Source organism: Protomyctophum parallelum (assembly GCF_964188405.1).
Source record: "Protomyctophum parallelum genome assembly, chromosome: 21".
NCBI classification, from domain to species: Eukaryota; Metazoa; Chordata; class Actinopteri; order Myctophiformes; family Myctophidae; genus Protomyctophum; species Protomyctophum parallelum.
The window spans coordinates 18,263,271-18,288,829 of NC_139713.1; the positions used below are offsets into that span (position 1 = coordinate 18,263,271).

Below are 25,559 nucleotides of genomic sequence, written 5' to 3' on the forward strand. Positions count from 1 at the left end.
GTCACACAGACACACACACACACACACACACACACACACACCCCCACCCATATGGGATCAGCAGATGCTTGGCAAGCAACAAAATGGCTATGTTAGATAACATATGCTCCTTGATGATGCTCAGCCAACCTATGTCAAGGAATTACTTCAGAATAAGACGGTACCAAGATTTAAAAAGAAAAAAAAAGAAAAGAAAAAAAACGCCAATGGATTTGACTAACGTGCAATTTCTGCAATAGATCTACAAGCGTCATCTACATCTCAACACTGTTGCAGTCATCATTAGTCGTCCATTGTATCACTGCCAAGTTTAGGATGTTTTAGCATGCACCACAACACAGTACCTCCAAGATGGCACCTGCCAGCCGATTCAGTCGATTAAACATGCATGGACTTCTCCAACCCTGACAGATCAGTCTTATCTGTAATAATAACAGAAGTATGGATGTTCTAACAATGGTCACTTCAAACTTTATGGGGCTGATTAAAAAAAAACAATGTTTCTATGTTAGTGATTCTCAAACTATTTCATGTTACGTATATCAAGGAATACAAACATTATATGTAATTGGCCGCCAACCCCCATCTGAAAATATGTTGTTCTAGGCACCCCCCAGAAGCAAAGATTTGACTTGAAAACATTCGCTCTGAAAGAACAGATTTGCGCCACATTTTCGTGATTTTTTCTAAAATAGCAGATCTACAAGCTCGTACCGCGGCACTCAGTGCCGTGCTATGAGCTTGTAGATCTGCTATTTTTCAATAGCTAAAGTATAACATAATCTTTAAAACAACAAAAGGGGTTCCCGTCCTGAATGGGCTAAAGTGCTCACAATATTGAATATCAGAATACATATTGGTGAATCCCGTATTGTACTATATGACGTCGTATAACATGCTGATATGATAGGCCAAATTTAGTTAAAAAAAATGTTGTTGTGTGTGTGTGGAGTCCTATCTTACATAGTCTACTGGTAGATCCCTCTGTATGTGAGAAGTCTGCGGAGAGGACATGCAAATGATCTTGTGGCATCATGCGCATCGCATGAGAAAATATCATAAAAGTATCGCATCAGGACTCCTGTATCAGGATATGTGTTTCATATCGTGAAATACTTGCCAGTAGGCCTACCTTGCCTGATTTCCTTCAGAGATAAATCCATTAATTACCAGCTGCATTATTAGTATCTGCGGGGGTCCGCTATAACTGCCTCTGTGTCAGTTTCAGCGCAGTAGTTTAGGTAGGAAGCAAAATTCTCTAAGGCGGAACCATTGTATTCTGAGTCGTTCGTTTCCGCCCGGACATATTTACGGTTCGCACATACACACAGCCACACAAAAACAGTGCAAACAGTGCATCGCGGTTCAGCCAATGAGAAAACCAGCAGGACTAGTTTGCACATCGATGATAGACTCAGCTTGCTATTTAGCAGCTGGTAAAAATCCTGAAGAAGTGATTCCCCCATCTTACAGTACGTACCACACACACACCACAACCCACCCCGATGCCTAGAAGGAGATCAATGCATCTTAATGACAGAACATTAGTTGCTTTGTAAAGGGGAACGATTTTAATGGAAACAACTATGTCTCACCTCGGACAAGGCGTGATATCATGGTGGGGTACAGGTCTACCAACCATTCAAGTTAATTTGTTACCAGCAGTATTGGTACTGTACAGCATCACAGTTAGATACTGTAAGAGCCTGAACACCGTGACTTGGGCATCACAGATATTCGAGATTAGCTCTCAAGTGCTACTTTTGTTTAGCACAGACATAGGCTGTCCACCCAGCTGCTTGTTGTCAGCAGAGATATGTTGTTTTTAATGTGCTGTGTACAGACTAGCTTTATTACTTCTATTATTGCTGGCTTTGATGGCTTAGACCGCCTTTTATTTTTGTTTTGCTGTCAGCGTATAGTTTCACTAATTAGCCCTTTTTTAAACAAACAGGTGATAACAGACAGTAATAGATCAATCAAGAATCTAGACTGTGGAACCTGGATGAATAGGTCCATGGAATAATGTTTATGTTTAATGAATTAATTAATCATTTTTGTAATAGTTAATTACAATCTGTCTGGACTGTATTAGAATATGCTTTAGCATGCACAGGATCGAAAACCATAATGCAATCTGGGGTCATTAAAGTAATGTATTATTATTATTATTATTAATTATTATTATTAATTATTAATTATTATGTGGATTCTGAACTGGCAGGTCCATACCCATTACCCAGCCTCCTATTATGTCTTAGGCCTTGTGATATTATCATAAAGTCAGTGGTTTGTTATACTGTATCAATACGTCTAGTTTTGCACATGTAAAGTACCTGTTCACCACCAATATTACGTAATATTTCAAACATAGGACTTTTGCTTGTTTTTTCCACCACTGAAAACAGTGTGTCTTTGGCAGTGAAAAGAAATGTGAGAGTTGCAAGTGGATGGATATTGATATTCAAACAAAAAGGAAACCCATGTGGACAGAGTGTGAATTATACAATGACAAACAGGGCAAAGGGCGTGCTAGGCCGGTAATTACCGATTATGTTTTACTGGGAACAAATAATTCCCTCCGGACATCCGGACAAAAAAGCTACAAGTGTGCTCTCTCTCTACACACTGACCTGTCACAGACACACTTTCACACAGGAGGGCAATAGGCTACACAGCATTACAAAGATCTTGAGATTTGCACGGAGAAGTTCTGTGTAGTAATGACAACCAGGTCAAATGCAAGCTGTGTTACATCAAGTTGCGCTATCGCAAATCAACAATGTACATGCATTTGAAGATGAAGCATCCGACAGGGATGCCCTAAAGAGATTTCACAACAGCAGCCATGGTTCCAGCTTCACTAAGTGGTGGAATGTAACTAAGTACATTTAAGTACTGTACTTAACACTTATTTTGGCCATTATTTCCCCAGACGTCTTTATAATTAGCCTACTCCCGTAGAAGGCCCAGGACGTGTGGAGGTTATTTTAAATGGTATAAAACCGGATCGCTAAAATCAAATTTTTTGACAGCTCCCGTTGCTAGGCAATTACGCTTTGCTCTGAGCTCCCGGACATGTTTTGCGCATGCGCGCAGCCATTCACTTCCTTATTTACGGGCCGACAAAACTTGCTATTATCTCTGAATCTACAGCGAATCTACAGCGCTGTCCATGGTTTTGATCAGAACGCAGATGTTCTGTCCTAATTTCAGACTTAACAAAGCATCTCGTTAGCATTATTGGAAGGCGGGGCTTTTCAGAATAAAATCTGCCTCATCTGCTGGGCACTCTAGCGCCTTCATTTTGAAAAACAATTTCCAATACTTTTACTCCACTACATCTCAGAGTAAAATATTATACTTTTACTCCACTACAATTATTTGAAAACTTACTACTTTCTTTGTAAAACATATAGGCTACATTACAAAACATATAGGCTACATTACCCACTTCGTCCCCATATACATTTCGGCCATTTGAAAATAGCCGATCTACACACTCACAATGCGTCGAGTGATGCAACACATTGTGAGATTGTATGATTTTATACATTTTGTAAACTGAAATGGGACCTTCTGCATAATGAGTACTTTTTACTTTTGCTACTTAAAGTACATTTTCCTACCAATACTTATATTTACTTAAAGTATTGTTACTTTTACTACATTTCACAGTAGCACAATTAGAAATTTGCACCCTATGGCCAGACAACATTTGAAGACTGTGTGTTTGACTGGATTGCTGAATTCCTACAATGCCCATAATGCTTTAGTGCACTTCCCCTCCTTGTGGAGAGCGGCTGCATGGAGGTGTGACTTTGTAGTCCAGGAAGGAAGTGACCATTTTCATGACAGGTTTTTGGTCATGACTAAAATATCAACTACAACAAAAAAACATATTGCACACATAAAAACCCCCAGGAAAGTGTTTATTGTGTCCTAGACATCATTGGAATAAGCTCTGGTTGCAAAAGTGGCCCTTTAAGTAAAACAATTGAGCACTTTTTCCACCACCAACTCCAACTGAAATTCTATAATGAGACTGCATCTCCACAAAAGCTTATTATAGGCTAATCAACTGTCCCAAAGCCCCATGACTCTACCGAGGCACCATGCACGACACTCACCACTGAATATTATGTTGCCTCTGAGTAGCCTACACTACAGTACATTTTGATTTATTGCCAGCCAGCTGAACCAATCAACATGATAAAGGATTATTCTGAAGAGCCTATTTTTGTGCAGTAGGCCTACCCTTTCATTGCTGGTTATACTGAACAAAATGGGTTCTATTATAAAACAATGTGGCAATCATGCATCATTATGCACTCATGCCACGCACACAAATGCATTTGTTGTCTTTTTTTCATACCAGATGTCCGGTAAACTGTAATCATACTCATCCTGTTCACTTCAGCAGTTTAAAATCCTAGCTCGTCCTCTGAATTGGGGTGTCCTTGTTCTATTAGCAAGTTTTGGCCTTGTATTGAGATAAACCGTCGGCCTGTCTGTCTGTGCATGCGTGTGTGTGTGTGTGCGCGTTCGTGCGCGTACATGAGTGTAGGATAACCTAAGCCACCCCCAATTTTTGTTCTTTATTTATTTCATTATCATTTATTCCTCCTCAAGTTCATGGGAGTTCAAGTCTTTTCTACTAATAGTAATTGTGTTCCTTGACAAAGGAACTGTGCCCCCTTGTGGCTCCCACTGTGCCACAAGGGAGAACACTCCTAGTGGGCTATACAGGATTCTGTTACTCCATGCAGTCAACAATCCAAAACATCCTGTATTATTGTGAATGATACAGCCTGGACAGAAACATTGTTTGTGTTTACTTGTCTTGTTGCAGGTGAGATAAAGTGGGTTAGATACATGAAGTAGTGTAACCACTAGGGGGTATTTCAATGGAGGAAAAGTTGACCATGTGTCTCCACTCTCCACAATGTTTGGTGTAGTAATGTCCTGCTTAGCAGTTTAGCCTAGTCAGCTAAAGCTAACATGGTGACTGCAGAAGCTCCATGCTGCTACTGAGTGACTTTTAGGATGTTATTATTGCAATAATCCCAACCCACTATAATAGTAATATGCTATTTTTGAAACAGAACCATTTGGTATCATGTATTTATAATATGTGATGTTATTTCTGTTTATGTACTCTGTTTATTTCCATTTTCCAGTAACAATAATGCTGTCAGTCAGTTAGGAAGCCAATATACATTCCTGTATTGTGAATGATGATGCAGGCTGGAAACGTGTCTTAATATTATTTTAATGTGTTTAATGGTCTTGATGCAGAATGTAGCGTTGTGTAGCACTGATATGGACTCAGACTAGTCATTCATTGAAGTGTGTAGTGTAATGTGTGTGTCTTTAGGACCTTATAGGCGTTTATTTCTTGAAATTAGCTGTCATGTTCCTTTTCAGACAGGCAGAACAGGGAAGCTACGGCTAGGGAGCTCTATGAATTATTGTAATGTGTACTGAATATTGTATGGTCCTTTCTTCCTGTGTGCCTGTCCTGTTGTTGTGTAATGAGGAACACGAGCCACTTCCAATTATTGGAGTGAGAGAGTTAGATCTGATGTAGCCTCAGAAACCCAGACGTTTTTATTTCCAGAGAGAAAAAAAAAGTCTGAGGCAGAGGCCACTTCAATTCGGCATAAAGTAGCGCAAACGTCGCTCACTCTCTGCTGATTTCTGTTCGTCTGCACTTTTGTTAAATTGACGCACACACGTACACACACACTTCTCTCTCTCTGTCGCTCTAATTAATTAGTCTCATGTCACGCAGCTTTGCCTAGTTTCTCCCGGCGGATCCTGATGGGAGCTGCCTATGCCATAAAAAGCATATGGGAGTTCCAGTCTAGATCTGATGTAGATCGTAGATGACACGTCAAACTAACATTATGTTTAAGAAATTATGTTGTCCACTGTAGTCACCACTCACCACCCCCCTCGACATGTTTCTACCTCATTTGGGGGGTCGAAGTCTTAATTAGGTCAGAAACAAACTTTCTTTCTGAAAATAATCATTGCTATATAGAGCAATGGTTTTCAGCCCTTTTCAAATCAAGGCTCATTATTTGTTTGGCATTTGTGCCACGGACCACCATTTGATGAGATTTAGCCTTGCAGTCCCAAAACGAAAGGATTGTTATCGCTGGATAACGCTGGATCCATGCTGTATTGATGTGGTACCATAGCAGAGATAACAGGCTAAATCAAAATAACAATTATATTACATTCTCTAATTGTGTTGACTTCTTGTACATTTTCAACACAACACAGTCAACACAATTAGAGTTAAATATGTAATAAGGGTCAATTTGGTTACCAATCTGGTGACCACCCCCTCAAGGACCACTGGTTGAAAGCTTTTTTAATGAACAGAAAATACATTTTTACCAATTCCATGCAATCAGGAAAGGGAATCTGTTTCAATTTGATATTGTTCCATTTCCAAATTTGTCTGTTAATGTATTTGTTTTAGCACTCACAATTTCATTGGATCAAATTGGTAAATTGCCACTAAAAAGGAAGAAGAGCCTCCCCCCTTTTTAAACAAGAAATAGATGAATATAGTGGTAGCTTTTTATTTTCTTTTTTTGTAAAGATTTACTTTTGGCTTTTCTGCTTTTATTGATAGTATCAAGTGAAGACTGACAGAAAAGAGGGAGAGAGAGAAGGGGAGAGACATGCACCAAAGGTCGTCATGAACGGGACTTAAACACGCGACGCGCTGTCAGGCCAAAGCCTATATGTGGCATGCGCCTGGACCACTTGGCCAGCAAGGGCCCCGAGTGCACATGGTACATAATATCAATGATTTTTATGTGTGCCATTATGTTAAGCTCCCCTAAATGTATCAGCAAAGGGGGCGGCAGTGGCTCAGGGGTAGAGTGGCCAGTAGAGCAGCCGGATGGGAACCGCAAGGCGTATAAATCTATGTAAAGCGCTTTGGATAAAAGCACTATATAAATGCACAATTGTACTGGTCCAGAGGACATTTTCAAGTCATGGTGGGTTGTGGGGGGGCCATATCTTCTTAATTTGCTTACCAGGCATACTGAACTTCAGAATAAGCCACAATACTGTAGTAGGTAGAGGAGGAGAAAAGTTTGAATTGGTGCTGTTCAATAATTTCACCTGCTCACTGTCTTTCCCTTTGTCTTCCCCCCATCTCTCTTTTCCTTTCTATATAGGCTCTGCCAGGCGGCGGCGCTGGCTGGTGGTGCCACTGCTGATGCAAGTGTGGCTGGCGGCAACTCCATCTCTGAGTGAGCGTCCATGCCCAAAGAGCTGTCGCTGTGATGGGAAGATTGTCTACTGTGAGTCCAGCGCCTTTCGCGATGTCCCCAAGAACCTCTCAGGAGGCTGCCAGGGCCTCTCCTTACGCTACAACAGCCTTGTGAGTCTCAGAGCGGGTCAGTTTGTAGGCCTCAACCAGCTCATCTGGCTCTACCTGGACCACAATTACATCGCATCCGTTGACGGAATGGCCTTCCAAGGAGTCCGCAGGCTCAAAGAATTAATCCTGAGCTCTAACAAAATCACTTCGCTCCACAATACCACATTTCACCCAGTACCCAATTTGCGTAATCTGGACCTATCGTACAACAAGCTACAGGCCCTGCAGATAGGGCAGTTCCAGGGTCTGCGCAAACTTCTCAGCCTTCACATGCGCTCCAACTCCCTGAAGAGCATCCCAGTACGTCTTTTCCAAGACTGCAGAAATCTAGAGTTCCTAGACCTGGGCTACAACCGCATGCGTAGCATCACCCGGAATGCTTTCTTAGGTCTTGTGAAACTCACTGAGCTGCACCTGGAGCACAACCAGTTCTCTAAGATCAACTTCTCTCATTTCCCCCGCCTCTACAATCTGGGAGCACTGTACCTGCAGTGGAATCGCATTCGCTCCATGAGCCAGGGCCTGACCTGGACATGGACCTCCGTCCATAAACTGGATCTGTCTGGGAATGACCTAACAGAAGTGGACGCTGTGGTGTACCAATGCCTCCCCAACCTCCAGACCCTCAACCTGGATTCTAACAAGCTCACCAATGTCTCGCAAGAAGCAGTAGCTGCTTGGATCTCTCTGACTACCATAAGCTTGGCTGGGAATGTGTGGGATTGCGGTCCTGCCATCTGCCCTCTTGTGTCCTGGCTGAGAAACTTCAGAGGAGTAAAGGAGACCACTATGATCTGTGCTTCGCCCAAGGAATCCCAGGGTGAGAAAGTTATGGATGCTGTTGCAGCTCACAGTGTTTGCCGTTCAAGTGCAGTCACACCATTTGCTGTAAGTGTTCCTCCGACTCCATCCAGCGTCCCCGCCCAGACCGAACGTCGTCCGGTCACTCCTGCCTCGCCCACTTGGCCCGGAAAGAAAGGAGAAGGGTTCCTCGGAGGCCCCACCTCTCCACCGGTCACCCCACCAGTGCCACCACCAGAGCAAGATTTGGAGCCCGTGTCCTTTCATAAGATTGTGGCCGGGAGCGTCGCCCTTTTCCTGTCCGTGGCAATGATCCTGTTGGTGATCTACGTGTCCTGGAAGCGCTACCCCAGCAGCGTCAAGCAGCTGCAGGAGCACTCGGCTGCCGCCCGCAAACGCCGCAAGAAAGCTAGGGAGACGGAACGCACGTTGAGCTCCCCTCTGCAGGAGTACTATGTGGACTACAAGCCCACCAATTCGGAGGCCATGGACGTGCTTGTCAATGGAACCGGACCCTGCACCTACACCATCTCAGGCTCCCGAGAATGCGAGGTATGACTCACACCACCACCACCCCTCCTACACAAAACTCTGTCCACAGCGATGCGACCTGAGGTAATTACTGTATTTACTGTACACTGCTTTTGGTAGAAGTCTGTAACTTGACCTCGTAGCTTCTCTTTATGCAGGAGTACACAGGGTTTGTTATGGGATGGAGCAGAGTATATTCAACTCTGTTTAACAAGCTACTTTAGCTCTTGTTTTTAGAGACAAGTTAGTTTGTTCACTTATACCCTCATTCTCTACTGAGAAAACAATGGTGGTTGAAGCACACATACATACACAAGACCGATTACTGAACAGTGCACATTTCCTGTTCTGCATAATCTTGCCCATGTAAACTATGCTGCTGGCTTTGTTTGTGAAAATATTTTTTGCTTGTTTAGGTACTGTTTTTATTTATATATTCAGTTGCTTGCATATCACAGTGGCTTGGTGCTTTGTGCGTTTTCTCTACCTCAATTCACGGCCTGATTCTATATTGTGTGGGGAGAAAATAGTGGATTGGTCACTCGTGGACACTGTGTAACGGTTTGACTTACAACTGAGTGCATAATAATAGACCTTCCTGTCACAGAATAGAAGTCCGTCTGTGCAGATGGCTTCATATTTGTCACGACATAGCTGATTGAGTGTAATTATAGGAAAATACTTGACACATGACATAATGCACCTATGGTAAAGTACATGCTTTTACATCTAGCTTTAATTATCTTTAATGGGCAAATTTGCTGATATGTATTAGCTGGTTTCTATTGTTCTTTTGTGAGGAGATCACTCAGCACTGGAAAATCACTGCCCACCCTACATGAAGTGCTGGCAACTTGTGGCAGCAATTTTCTAGAACTGAGAAGGAGAGAGAGAGCTTTCTCAACACAGAATGCATTGTGACACACTGTCACCTCCTCACAATGCAGTATGATCTGCAAAGATGTCCTTTAACATAGGCACATGCGCACAAACAGATATATATGTTTGCACACACACACACACACACACACACACACACACACACACACACACACACACACACACACACACACACACACAAACCGAACCGACACAAGCACAATACTCCTTTCTTTTGAAACGGCTTGAAACGGCTTGTACTTGGCAAGTCAATTACTTCAAAACAGCATTATGGGAACACCATTGTCCCTCTTCCTTTCAGCAGCTACACTGACGTGTACATGACATGCAGCACTAACATTCGCTCTCTTCTGTATATTTTGAAATCTTCACCTCGCCACACAGAGGCAATTTGTGTGGAGGCAATTTTCAAAATGGACTACAATTAATATTGTATTATAAAAACAAAAATTTAAATGATTTTATCAAAGCAATAGTTTTAGATAGACACCTTGCAGCTTCAGTGTAAACCTATGGAAGATACCTGCCAGAGAGGCTGTTGGCAAATGAAGCAAGATTCATTAACAATAGGAAGCAAATTACTTTCCACTTGCTTTCAAATGAACAAGGAGTTAATTGCGCCATGCTCTATTTTTTATGATGATTCCCAAATATCTGTATGCTGACACAGATATGGGACTGCTCGATATGGACACTCGCTCGGCTAGCGCCTTGCTCAGGTGTGCCTCATGGGGCTCAAGTCCACTTCCGACGACACGCCTGCCTTGTTTTAAATGTTGCTACTGACCCTATTTCGAGTTGGAAGTGAGAAAGGCACCTCCACATTCCATTGTCAGTTAAGGGACGTGAAACGTGATGTGACAGGGCCTGATGTGCAGTGTTGATTTTGACAGCTAATTTTTATTTTAGTTTTAGTCTCTTGAATAGTTTTCATTTAGTTTTAGTCACGTTTTAGTCACCTGGAATGTTTTAGTGTTAGTCTATTTTAGTCGACTAAATCTACAGTTGATTTAGTTGACTAAAAGGTATTTTGGCGGGCATTGATGCCGTCGTAATGACTGTTTTTACACTTGCTGAAAATAGCCGATCTACAAGCTCACCACGCGCCGCGCTGCGACGTGTTGTGATCTTGTAGATCTGCTATTTTCAGCATGCAGTGTAAAATGACTTGGATCTCTTGTCCACTAGTCCCTTCCAAACATTTTAGTCTAGTTTTTATTTGTTGACTAAATTGTCAATATATTTATTCTTAGTTTTAGTCATCAGTTTTCATTTAGTTTCCAATTGGTTTTTGTCAGTGAAAAAAGGTATTGGTCGACGAAATCAACACTGCTGTAGGTGTTTCCCAACTGGTCACCATCACCATATGACCTGGGAGTGTGAATGTACCGTGTAGCACTACAGGTTGGCATAGGACACACAGAACACAGCTAGTAACACAATCAACAACAACAACTACAACACTAGAAATACTGGAGCTTTAAGTTGAAGCTGGCAGACCCAGGTTACTTCCTTCGCTGCAGGAATATTTAGTGACAAAGAGACGAGGGACCTTATCTGAGAGAGCCCATATAGTACTGGGAAGGAATAAAACATGATAATTTGTTTGTGTCACTTCCCCCCTCCCCCAAGTATCCTGAATTTCTTTTCCTAGCACTTTTGACTCATCACTATGTACTCATTTAATCCACTTCCCCCTTCTTGACGTTTCTGGGGAAATAACTGCGTGTCTCCGTCTCGTCAACGTGCTCTGGAACTGTCATTCAGCATCCCAGAAATTGAATTCATCACCACACCGCCTGTATTATTCTCTGTTCTCTGCATTCTTTTTGCACCAACCAGATATGGTTCTTGGATCACTACTTCAAAGGACATACAGTATGTTCCCTTCTTTGTAGCATACAGCTTTAACTATAGGATTGAGGTCTGACTGTTAGCAATAGTACTGTAGGTTCTTTCTGAGTGGAAAGTATATTTCCCCTCAGTTATCTAATACCATGGTGTATCAAATACAGCACTACTCTTCAAAATATTGACCTTTGTCAGCCTCCAGGTCGTATTTGTGAGAGCAAAGCTTCTACATTGCCTGCAGATAATGCACCAACTCACCTTTCTTGACAAATGCAACCTTCCCAGCACTGAAAAGTTTAGTCCCTATCAGATAAACCAAGTAGATGTTATCCTCTTTAATTAACCAACACCAATTTGTATAAAGTACTCTTCTCCTATTATTGACACTCCTGCCTAGGCTACCTAGAATCACAATCACAGCCCATTCTGATCCTGTTGAGAGGCACCGTGCATTATCCACCGAGCCACACAGTGTCCCACAGTGGCACAGAGACACTTCCTCACCAGGGGAATTCAACCTGCCTCTTTGACCAATGTCCAGCTGGCAGCTAATGGCGGACTATGTACTCTAGTACGTTACTTAAGTACAATTCTGAAGTACCTTTTGACACAAATCTTTCTTTCATTTTTTCCTTAATTTTCTTTTTTATAATTTAAGCTTTTATAGTGGCTATTATTGTACTTTTTACTCCACTTTGACAGCTTTAGTTACTAGTTGCTTTGCACACATTGGATTGTTAATAATGAATACAATTATAAATCTCAGTTATTTTTTAAATAGCAGATATACAAGCTCGTGTCACGATGTGATACGTTTTGACGCGCTGTGAGGTTGCAGTACTGCAGATTTGACATTTTCAAGTATAAGTAATGGTATAAGTGGTTAATGATCAATAATTATTGTCCAATAATGTGATGGGTATAGGGTAAATACTTTTGTACTTTTACTGATTTAACATTCTGAATACATATTGTGGTATTGCATATTGTGGTATTGGTAGGCTACTTTTTGAGTACTAGGCTATTTCTTAGTCCAGTCATCTGTTTTGACTGGTCTAACTTTCTCCCAGCTTGGCTCCTGAGGAGCTCACTTCATCCTGTCGAATGTTTAACCTTGATAAAAAACAAAACTGCCCCCAGCACTCCCTCCACAAGGCCCCCAATGGATTGTGATATTAAAGTCAAAACAAGTGCACAAGAAGGCTATGGAAGGAGCCTGTGAGCAGAGCACCTCCAGGCACAGTGTAACACTCCTGGGCTCACATGGACATATTTCCTTAGAGGTCAGAACTTTACTTCATCTATCGTCAAAGCCTGAACATACTGTAGCATACACTTTCCATTGGAATACCAAAATCCTATAAACGTTTTGAATTATGTCCCCCACACACCAATATTCACAAGATTTACTCAATCCAATCATAATTTATATAGGTTTTTCAATTTACAATTTAGTAATTTATTTAGCATTATGTTCTCATCCATAGCGACCTTTACTCATAAGTGCAACATTGGCGTAAATGCAATGAACCCTAGTCAAGAAATGACTGGTCAAGCAAATAGAGCTAATACTGTAAAGCTACAAAAAAGTAACTATGATACCAGCTCGTCAAACCTAGCATCTATCTAAACAACATGCTCTAAATAACATTAATTTACTATCATTTTTATATAAATTACAGTTGAACAAGTACCAAGTAACGTGCGTCTGCGTAGGAACTAGGATCACAACTACCATCAAGAAGTGATACAACAAGTCGTAAAAAAGTGTTTTACAAACGATCCAAATGGTGATATGGCCTGGATATGCAAACCAAATGTGGTTCCAGTCACATTTACGGTGTAGGAGCCTTTCAAATATTGAACGTTTTAACCTTTAATTTTTGCATTATATCATCTGGCTGACTGGGAAATTCTTTGGCATATCTGAGTTTGCAGATCATATCTGAATTGATCTAGTATTCATGAGTTTTATGTCTCCAGCATTGCCATTTACCGTCTCAAGAGAACTTGTGAAAAGCAGAGGGAATAAGATTATAATAAACGGACAGAAAAACAATACGTTCTCAGCCCTTCGGGCATGGAAACTTTTATAAGCAGCCTTGAAGACGAAGTCACATCATACGTTTACAGAAAATTACATCTCTGGATCCGATCAGAAAATTATTGTCACTGTCACAGATAATGTGAACATCCAAAGGCAATATCAGAACCTATTCCAGTATCAGATCCCAGTTTATATTATTTCATTACATTTTTATTTATTTTGTGATTAACTTATTAGGCAGTTTACAATGTAAATGCAGTTGGTGGGTAGGGAAATAACAGTCAGTAGCTTGTTAGTTCGTTTTTTTTAATTGCATAATCTACATACACTAAGTATTTCACTGGAATGGTTTAATGCAGTGTATAAAATCCACTTCCCCGGATTGTTAAGCTAAAATGAATACTGTCATAAAGACATTGTAATAGCTGTACTGTGCATTCACTAGTAGTACAAATCAGCCTCTCTCTCTCTCTCTCTCTCTCTATCTCTCTCTCTCTCTCTCTCTCTCTCATCTGTCTGCCTCTTCAGTTCAAGGTCACAGTGTCAGATTGTTAATTGCTTAGAAAACAACACCACCACTACACAAACACTGGGAGGGCAAGAAACCGATCTGTAATACGGCATGAACTTCGAGATGCTAGGGTCTTAGGTCGACAATTAGGCATGCGGGGGACTTCAAACACACCACTTGTGAGAGAACATCCCTCTCATCCGCCTAATCCTGTCTCTTACACACTGTGGTTCCATGCCGCCGGTCCTCGCCGTACCGTTTGATCCATGCTTAATGAGGGTGTTGGATCACCAATATAGCAAAATCGCATTACCTGTAAATAAAGCCAGACTCGGTACTGCTTTCTTCTACAACTTTTAGTTCCTGCAAAGCGACCTAAGTGCATGTTTATTGGCTCTACAATTCATGGTTTAATACAGGCTCATCTCCTTTTGTCGTTTTGGTAGTGAACCTGTGCATTTGTTCTACTCACTCGTAGTACACTCTCAAATTTTCCTCGATACCTACAGAAAGAAATGGGGCTCAAGGTTCAGTTTTTTTGTATATATAAAAATGATGGAAATAGTAAAATACTCTTTTTGAGGAATATTTATCAGACGCTCTTATCCAGAGTGCCTTAACCACACCAAAGGGTCGAGACGGTTTTAGCGTTGTCCCAGCGGTGTGATATGTCCTGTTGCACGTTGACCCTAGTGATTCAATGCATGGAATTCAATATTGGCCCAAACCACACCAAAGGGTCACCATGCAACTCCTTGCAACTCTTTGGACCCAAGGAGTTGCATGGCGACCCTTTGGTGTGGTTAGGGCTTTAGAAAGAGAACATGACTCGAACCCTAGTCAACAAACAACAGGGTAAATGATGAAGTAAATGGAGTGCAAAGGCAACAATTAAGTGCTACAAAGTAATACCAAGGTAAACATCAAGCCTAGCATCTCAACATGTATCTAAGCAAACTATTTATCATTTTGTGTATACAGACAATGCATACTGTAACAAGTAACCAACATTCTATTATGCAAAGTATAAGTAATATCAAAATAGGCAGGGATGAAGAGAGCTTGGAGGTGAGGTGGGTTTTCAGACTGCAGTAGAAATGGGGGATTGAGTATGCAGTCCTGACTGAGGGGTGAGGTCATTCTACGGCTTTGGAACCAGGAGAGGGAAGAGTCACTTGGAGTGATTGATTGATTGATTGATTGAAGTATTTATTAACAGCAGAATTACAGTACAACTCAATGCAAAAACTGTCAGCTGAGCTGAGTGATGACCAGTGTGTCATAGAGCAGGGGTTCTCAAAAAACTTTGGCCAGCGACCCCCGAAATTTACATCATAAATAAATACTGAAACCAGATATAATCATTAAGGAAAGTTTATGCATGCATTATGTGTACTATGTAAACTCTAAAGTTCCATTTTTCAGCCATTCAGTTGCAAAAAGAAAAAGAAAAACCCAAAATAATTTCGGGACCCCCCCCCCGAGGTGTCGCGACCCCCAGTTTGAGAACCCCGGTCGTAGAGAAGGGAAGGACAGACATTATGTGTTGCAGTAGCTCATCTAAGGTGACATTCACACCAGAGAGCTTTGCTGCGATTAAAACGAATCCTGCTGCGCATTTTCAGAAAGTGCACTTTGTTTGGCAGGTGTGAAGGCTCATTCGAATCCTAATGTGTATCAAAGAACCGCATTCTAACGGGGGTTTCGCTTCGCTTCCAATCGCACTTGATTACGATTCGGTGCGAATCATAATCTGCAGTAAATAAAGGAAATGAAGCAAACAATGTGGCGGGTGAGGAGCTGAACACAGTTGGAGACGGAGGAGGAGGCATATTTACGCAGCGCAAAGGAGTACATTAATCAATTGCTTAAGAAAACCCATAAAAATACTGCAGTGTATTATAGCCTACAGAATGTGTGTGCATGCGTGCCGTAAACATGGAGTGCTGTCATTGTGTGGGGACTGGGGAGTAGGGACTTTCATCTCGATAAACTTGTAAACATTTTGCGCTGCTGTCTGTTATATCAGTGCGCTCAGCGCTGTGCCTCCATGCCCAAAAGAACAGTGGGTGGCTGCGTGCATATAGTGAGAGAGAAAGGGAGGGGTGGGGGGGACCCCCCTGACACATGCACGTTATGAGTATAATTTTATCACCATAGATTTCACTGTGTAGGCTAGTTTAGGAATGGAACACATTGATAAAGGTCCCCCCTGCTGCGTTTCCAATTGCTGCGGATGACAGTGTGAAGGCAAACCACAGCAAATTAAATATGCAAGAATCCCAATTTCTCCGCCCATTCGCATCAAGTCTACCGAAGTATTAGGTGGGAATGTGGCCTAAGTGTACAGGAAGTAGAGCTCTCACAAAACTCCAGTCCTTGCCCAGCCCTGGCATGTGGTGTTCGAGCCCGGCCGACCCCAACCCAACAAGGGTGTGCAATTCAGCCTGAGCAAGACCCGGGACCATTGCAGATGCATGTAAACAATGGCGTGCGATGCAGTTGAAGCTACTGAGTAGATAATAAAGCAGCAGAAAAATAAGTAAATTGACATGAACAAGTGCCACCCACAACGATGCTCACAACTATTAATCGTGACTGCCCATTACAGAGAAGCATAAACATACACTAAAGAATCAAGCCAAGCTGTCTGATCGAGCAGCACATAAGAATAATTTATTAAGGTCTTCTGTGAACAGTGAAGAAAGATTTCAATGATTCAAATGTTATATAATAAAACAAGTCCATTGAAACAAATGGCAATCCCATGAAACTCGATCAAGCAGTAGTAGTTAACAAGGAAAAATAATTAGGTGCCCCAAAGTACTGAATCGACCAGGAGGGAATTGACAGTGAGTAGTGACTCAAGTATAAATATTCTCACAGACAAAAACATCACTAAAGTAAAATGTTGGGAGTAACGTTCTTTTAGCGATGTCAATGATTATTGATATTCTTGGTAAAAAGGAACATCACAGATGCAGCATGGTGACTGGGCATATCATGTTTGTTTTTAGTTTTTTCCAAAAAAAAAAAAGAGCCTGCTGGTTAGACAGTCAGGGACCGACAGAAGGCAGACAAAGGATGTCTCACCAACACATACTCACTCCCAGCTCATCAGGTTTCAGAGACTAGACGAGAGCTAACATAACGCAGACTTATAAAACATCTCTGCTTTCAGTGTCAGTGAAAGTAGAGAAGTGAAATGAGCCTGAGACTGACCTGAGCCTGGTCTAATAATAAAACGGGGTCTGAGCTCAGCCCTAATGAACTCATGGTGTCAGGTCCCGTCAGGGCCCGATGGGCTGGCAGACCTCTAGCAGGAGGTAGGGGTGGATCATGTCCTCACGTTAAAGAGGTGCCATGCCCTTGATTCATTGGCTTGTCACCATCATCATCATCAACAGTGTTTAGAAATGAACGTGGACAGCAATTGAAAGCCTTTGAAGGAAGCACGAAAGGCCAGCGGCATGAAAATGTAGGCGTGACGCAGTATTTTAAATAACAAATGACAAAATGCCTATAATGGCAAGATGCAGTAGGGACGCCAGTTTGAAAGTGGTACAGATATGTTTTGACAGTATTTTCCTTTTTTGCCGGGAAATGAGTGTGCACAAAGAATGAATCATTAAAAGATAGTTCATAACTTTTTGTAAAGTTGTAGTATATTGCAGTAAACAATGAACAATGTGTGGTTGTCACAAAATCCCAAGGCACATGAGGACTTGTCTCACGACACACCAGCGTGCCTCTGCACACTGTCTGGAAACCATTGGGGTGGATAGTCCTGGTGAGCTCAAATTCCCTCCTCAGCTGAAACAACTGGCAATCCCATGAAACTCGATCAAGCAGTAGTTATTAGTTAACAAGGAAAAATAATTAGGTGCCCCAATTCCCCAAAGTACTGAATCGACCAGGAGGGAATTGACAGTGAGTAGTGACTCAAGTGTAAATATTCTCACAGACAAAAACATCACCAAAGTAAAATGTTGGGAGTGACGTTCTTTTAGCGATGTCAATGATTATTTATATTCTTGATAAACACATAACACCTTCAGCACACTAACTTTATATACAGGTATATATTAACCTCCTCCAGGAAAGATATTGTATAGTGAGTGTTTTAAGCTTGCTTCTAAGGTTTCTCCAGGGACGAGAAAGTCTGTCAAAAGTTAAATTATTAAAGAGTGCCACAATTTGTTTCCACCCTAAAACATGATCATCAGGTATTATTATAATATAAGGAGGAAGAACTTTTTCCAAAAAGTTTACAGTATTTGTTAAAATCATGCTTTTATGTGGACACGCCCACCAGTTCATTAAGTATGCCTGGTTTGCCTGGTGGGTGGTGATGGGTGGTGATCCACCTGAACTGAAGCCGCACCCACAGCTGTAGTTGTATGATAAAGGGGGAGGGGTTAGGGGAGGGGCTGATAGTGTGATGTCACTATATTACTATTTATTTCATTGGCCCGTTTGACTGTCAAGGGTTCAGCCTCCAGGAAGAAACCCTAAATACAAAGTTAATACACCATTGCACATAAAAACGACTCCAGGGTGTCTAACGAAGTACTGTCACATCATAGACACATGAAAAACTGTGAAAATTTGTGGCAAGTGAACATGTTAAATAATCTTTTGGATTTTACAATTCCGTATCCATTGCAAGCTTGCCCATATCAGAGACTTGTGAATCTGAAACATGTTGAAGGTATAGGATTGCAGACTATGCATTTATTATAATCACATGAATGCTAGCATCCCTATTCTGGGCTGGCCACATCATTATTATAGGCGAACTTTCACAGGAAATAGGGGGTTATAGGGGACGAAGTATACTATAGACCCCTATGGGGGAAACGAAGTACATAGTGTTTAAGTGGTTAAAGGACGACTTCACCCATTTTCAATCTATCTTCATATAATCTGTCCTCGTTAGTGCTCATTACCAGTACCATTGCTCAGTACCATTTTTGTCCACTCCGTCCGTGTCTCAGAGGAGGGCTGTGTGGGAAGTTCATGGGTGGCCGTGCTCATCAAATGATTAGCTCAGGAATGGGACAAAAACAACTCCATGAATTCAAGACTTCATGCGATGTATAATTGATGAGAAAATATGTAATTTTTTGGGTGAACTACTTCTTTAATTAATAAAAAATCACACCCGTGTGAAGTGAGGGGCACTCTTATCATCATACATCATCTCATTCTGGCCAATCACAATTTGCGTCATCACTTTGACGTCTTCACTTTTAGCTCCAATACATAATATACTGTACTTTGCTCAGCCAATCAAAGCATCGCTGTGGGGTGATCCGCCAATCGCAAGCCAATGTTTGTGTTCACACAAACCTGGAAAATAGAAATCTTGTTTGAAATGAGGAAACCTGCCTACCGACGATGTCACTGATAGGCGGGTTTCTAAACTGTCCACAGCCCTCCTCTGACTGAGACACAGAGTGAATAGAATCTTTTTTTGTAACCATTATTATTATAATGAGCATTGAGGACCATAAGTACCGTAGATGAATATGGGTTGAAAATGGTTGAAGTTGTCCTTTAACCCATTCTGACCGGGCACCCATTTTGGTGTTAGCATCTTGTCGTGCTTTAGCTATTTAAAAATAGCAGATCTACAAGCTCATATCGCGCCACCGAGTGGCGCGATACGAGCTTGTAGGTCTGCTATTTTTGAAAAATTGAAGACACTTTTAGAATCTGATCTCAGGTCAGAATGGGTTAATAATGAAACTGTCAGGATGTAATAGACATTTTTAGAATCTGATCTCAGGTCAGAATGAGTTAAGTATTGTGAGCCTAAATGATGAAGGGATGTACTACAGTCTGAAGGGCAATGCAGACCACGGGCTGGTCAGGATTCATTGCAACATCCATAGACGTAGTGTCTAATTTACAATGGCTGCAGCTGATTCAACATCCATAGACGTAGTGTCTAATTTACAATGGCTGCAGCTGATTCAACATCCATAGACGTAGTGTCTAATTTACAATGGCTGCAGCTGATTCAACATCCATAGACGTAGTGTCTAATTTACAATGGCTGCAGCTGATTCAACATCCATAGACGTAGTGTCTAATTTACAATGGCTGCAGCTGATTCAACATCCATAGACGTAGTGTCTAATTTACAATGGCTGCAGCTGATTCAACATCCATAGACGTAGTGTCTAATTTACAATGGCTGCAGCTGATTCATGCACTGAAAGGAAGACATGAAAGCACACTAGTCAAAATGCAGCTCCCTAGACCAGTGGTTCCCAAACTTTTTCATGTCAAGGACCCCCAATCCTCTCCATAGATATGCTAGGGACCCCCCCATAAGAGAAGATTTTTACGTTTATAGCAGTGATTCTCAACCCGTTTTTCAAGGACCCCCAGTTTGACACTCATTAGTCTATGGACCCCCATTTAATGGCATTTCTATCTCTGGGACTCTTTTGAAATCAGTGTATAAATGGAACATAATGAGATTGGTCAGTAAGTGACATATTTTATTTCATTTCATAGGGTCTTGAGTGTGTGGGATAGGGTTAGGGATAGGGGTTAGTTAAAATGGGGCCTGTCGGACCAATGGGACGTCGGAAACGACCTAGGCCAACTCTGTTGCAGTCGGCAATTGGATCTCAGCATTCCCAAGTTAGTGAAGTGAAGACACTGCAGCACGGAGAGTTATGTTTTTTCATTTATTTCTTTGTCAAATAAGATTTATTAAGGTTGTTTATGTTTTATTGATCCCCATGGGGAAATTACTTCTCTGCATTTGACCCATCCTAACTATCAGGATGCGTCTTGCCCAGGGACAATTTGGCACGGAGCCAGGAGAATCAAACCGGGGACCTTTCCGGTCCCGAGTCCAAATAGAGCAATATAGCTGCTTGTCTGGAAGTCATCTCTATTTCACCTATACAGCCCAACAAAAACAATTTTACATTTTAGGTGAGAAATGGGTCATGCAGGTGCTCAATATAAATTGTCATTTACAATCTGCAATTGCTAGTTTAAAGGTTTGTATTATGCAGGAGGCGCTTCCGTGCAGTTTTGTCATTCTAACAAATGGCATGTTGGTTACTAGACTTACCACAGTGTGTACACGGTCATGTTCTTTTTGCAGTGCACCTACAGTACTATGAATACACAAAACATAGACATTTTTTTGTGCTGACAAAATATTTTGTAGAATGTGGATTAAGTGATTCATTTGATAAATAACGAAGTGAACACATTCCCCTAGTGCCTTTTCCTTTCCACTGAGAATGCACCAAGTTATGGAACGTGTGGTTACGTGGTAACCTATGTTCTCTGAGTGAAGAGACTATCTCTCCACCCAACATATTTCATATGTATGGGGAATGTCCCCACCTCACTTGTGACGTGGATACCTCTTTAAGACACACCAGTGCACTGGCACGCACGGGTATATAAGGCCCAGGTGGTGCGTGATTACACTGGTTTACTTGATCGACACCGCTTCTGAGCGACATCGAGGTGGAGAGATAGTCTCTTCACTCAGAGAACATAGGTTACCACGTAACCACACGTTCTCTATCGTATCAGAGACTATCTCTCCACCCAACATATTTCATATGTATGGGGAACTCTGTAAGACACCTCGTGAGGAAGCGAAGCAGTCCCAGAACCCCAAAGACAACACCAGTGGGCTTCGACCCAGCACATACTGAATTTGGAATGATTCATCATGTATGTTCAATGTAATGTATTTACAACCCCTGGAACGGCCGGACAGCCAGACGCCATCCGCCGCCAAATGCTCAGGCGCTAGGCGCCACCCAGAGCCCGGCCCTGCAAGACGCTAAGGCCAGAGACCACAGGGGTGAAGGGCCGCCCAAGCCAGCCCACTAGACGCAAGGCTGGCTTGACTGGTGAAGGTGACAATGACACCCACCGCTGAGTAGCATGCGAGACCAACTCCCCGAAGGGAGCGAATGCTGCATGTTCAGCCGGTATAACCGGGTGAATGTACATTAGACGGAGTAGACTATGTCGCCGCTGTGCAGGTCTGTCAGAGACGCACCTTTCCACAGCGTCCCCAGGTGGAGTGTGCCTGCCCTCCAGGCGGCACTGGTACTCCTACCTGTTTGTGTGCTGGATAACCTCTGTGATCCATGCACTCTCACTTGAAGCACTCAAAGAGCTGGTTCGTTACTCTGTGGGCCTTGTGTGGCCCTGGCATACGAATCTAATGCTCCAATAGGGCAGAGTGAGGACCGACTCCGTCTCTGTATGTCTACTGTCTGTATGACGATGGTAGGACAGAGCTCAATCACCTGATTGAGACGTGCCCTTTTGAAAACATTGGGGAGAAAGGCCGGTTTGGGGCAAGACTATACCATCATCCGGCATAGGCCTGCAGAGCTCATTATGGATTGACAGAGCTCGCAACTCCCCCATTTCTCCTTGCAGATGTGACACCGACAAGACTGCTGTCTTGAGCATGTCACGCTCACTGACTAAAGGTCGTAGAGCCTCCAGAGCTAACCCCAGATGGGCCTGATTGGGTCCCTAACCTGAGCTCCTCTGGGCCTCAGGGCACCCTTCAGGAAATGCTCTTCCTTTCTTTGTAACGAGGTTACTGCAGTCTGCAGGGCCTGCGCTCCCGCTCAAGTCAGCCTGCCGAACACTCGGTCAGCTGACTGTTGAAGCCCTGTTCTCTGAACCGGAATGATCCTTATGTCACATCACGGTTTTACAAGTAAAAAGTGGATGGCCTTCGTTTTTGTGCATAGTTCCCATCGCGTTTATGCTGCGGAGCTAAGCACACACCCAGTGAGAAGGGTGCTGGATGCCACACTGATACCACATAATGGTAGAACCTGATAAATGCTGACAGCATCGATCAAGAGGCTGTCCCACAAAACTCAGATTGGAGGGCATCTCGCCGTAAACCCATGCGGCAGCGAGGCCTTGTGTGGAATGTGCACATGTTCCCGTTGGGGCTGGCCTGCCTGCCCACCTATATGCCTGCTGGATTGTTTCACAAGCCAATGAGTGAAGTCCAGTCTTGGAGACTATCTGCCTAAGACAGTTAGGCCCATTTACCCTGCTCCACCACCCTGCTTATAGGAGGGTGGGAAGGGTGAAAATCAATAGACTGACTGGCTCACACTCTGATCAGGCCGTAGGCAAAATGCAGGGATTGATGGCGACAACACCTAAGCATTGCCATGTAGGAAGCGGCAGCACCCCTCACTGACAGAGACATTCTTGTGGCTGACACTGCAGTGCTAACAGCAAGAATGCTGTCCTGTGAGAAGCCATTGCAGCCCAAGTCTCCACGGGCTTAATTGGCTCATGCCGTAAGGCAGACAATACCACTCCCCGAGGAGGGACTGCTGGCCTATTGTGTGAGGGATGAACGGTATGAGGACCAACTGGGTGACTATTGTGTCGCCCTTGTGTGGGACAGCGGCCCGCCATGTTGCCAGATCCCTGGCCTAGCCACACGATTACCTCTGGATGAGGAGGGAGCTCAACCGGTCTCCAACACACAGAATTACACCCAGGTGTTTAAACGGCCATGCCGTAATACAACCTTATGGTGGTTCTGCTCACCCCTGACAGTCTCGTCACATTCTGCTGTGTGAACAGCAGTGTGAATTCGCTGGAACAACGTGGAACGTGTAAACTGACGCTGTCAACGATACGCCCACGTAGTGCATGACTGTGAATGACAGATAATGCACTGGCTGCATGTTTAGAAGAGCCGGAGGCACAAAGTGCACCATGATTGCCCTCAGCCCTAAGGGGCGGAGGCACAACCTGAGGGTGGCCCGACTCACTAGAGCAAGGGACAGAGTCCCTGCTTTGCCCTCTAACACATGCCGAGGAGCGCTGCGGACTGTGAGAGTTGACGCCTGCAAGGCCTCTTGTTGAGGTGCCGGCCTAGGTGCCCAAAGTGCTGCAGGTGCCTGGCCACGTTGTTGTGGCACTGCACCTCTGAGCGAGCACACACCATTCAGTTATCCAATTTAGGATGCAAAGGCCCTCCCGCCAAGGACTATGTCCAATCGGGGGGCTAGACATATGCCGAATGGGAGGACACGGGACTCGAAGGTTCTGTCATCTAAGACAAGCCGGTCAGTGCGTCAGACCCGGGATCTGAGAATAAGCATCCCCGGTCGAGCATGGCAAGCCAGTCGCCTTGGAGGATGGCCTGTAAGACCCTCAGCCCTTCCTTGCCGGGAGTGCTGTAAGCAGCACCCCACCCTCCCGAAGACATAGTGGAACCCACCCAGGGGTCCACCTGAATTGTCTTCCAGGACAACCGCTGTCCCGAGAGACAGCGGGTGGGGTCTGGGGCCTTAACTGTCAGGACTGAGGTATGGGCTTAGCCCGCCGAGCACATTTTAGCCATACCCTGCCGGTTGGCCTGTAACCGGACCCGTAGGTCCCTGGAACTGCCAAACCTGACTGGGGTTGCACAGCCTGAGGGGTGACCGAGGCAGGCTACTCATGGCCTTGCCGGAGCATTCCTGCACCTCCTGTGCACCTCCACAGCCTCCTTAGGATGCTGTAGCAAAGCACTGGCCTTTTGGCCAAACATGGCCGGTGGCTCAATAGGCAGCGTGGGGGAGCTTGTCCTCCTATCGCAGCTTGGCCTGGGGCTGCCACAGACGGCACCTCACCAAAGGGCATCAATAGCATGCCTGCTGCCACTGCCTGGGGAGCCTGAAAGCCAGTCGCTGCAGCTCCTCAATAAGGTCCGGGCCCTAATGGTCACATAAGTGCCACATATAAGCCGGTGCTGAAGCAGTGACAGAATAACCCTGTGTTGACTAGCTGTGCCTAGATAGCCATAGTGCATTCTCGGGATGAGAAGGAGCTTACTTTGTGGTTTCGAACCGGTAACCGGATTATACCATGCAAGTTTACACCTATAGGTGCGTGAACGGCCTTGCCGTGATACACCGTACAGAGTATTCCGCCCGACAGCCGCGGCACACTCGAGTTGCCAACATTGGCGAAACTACATCACGGACGCGTGAGCTGACACGGTCAGCAATACGCCGTATATACAGTAGTGTGCAAATGGCTGTGATTTCAGGGCTTGCTCCTGGCAGACTCAGCACGTCCTATACACTGTATAGTGCGCTACTACACCTGAACGCGGAAAGCTGACTGCCACGGCAGCCATACGCTCATCCTGTCTATGACAGAACCCACGGTTCGGAGGATGAGCTTGCTCCGTGGCGTCCCCCGTCGCACGGGTTCTACCACGCAGTCTACACCGGAGTGCGTGAACGGCTTTAGCCGCAATACACTCAAGTGAGCTCTCTCTCACGAGGCGAGGCAAAAACACGGCACTACAGATGCGGAAGTCGCCCCAGCGACAATACGCCTGTATAGTGCGTTTTAATGCTATAGCCTGGCCGGGCTGTTGTTTTGATTGATTGATTTACTGATTTACTAACAGCTTGCAGAATTACAGTACATTTCGAGTACAACTCAATACAAATACTGTTAACAGA

The 25,559-nt window shown here is 43.6% G+C and overlaps 1 protein-coding gene across 1 annotated transcript in view; it reads left to right on the plus strand.

Moving 5' to 3' along the window:
* Positions 1 to 4,378: 4,378 nt before the first annotated feature.
* LOC310878857 (leucine-rich repeat transmembrane neuronal protein 4) overlaps positions 4,379 to 25,559 on the plus strand; it is a gene marked incomplete at both ends in the record, with an annotated part of 133,511 nt that continues 112,330 nt past the window's right edge. Inside the window, 2 exons of the mRNA XM_083793274.1 lie at positions 4,379 to 4,385; positions 7,206 to 8,764. Of these exons, the coding sequence (XP_083649400.1) occupies positions 4,379 to 4,385; positions 7,206 to 8,764 (1,566 nt within the window). The remainder of the gene's footprint in view (positions 4,386 to 7,205; positions 8,765 to 25,559) is intronic.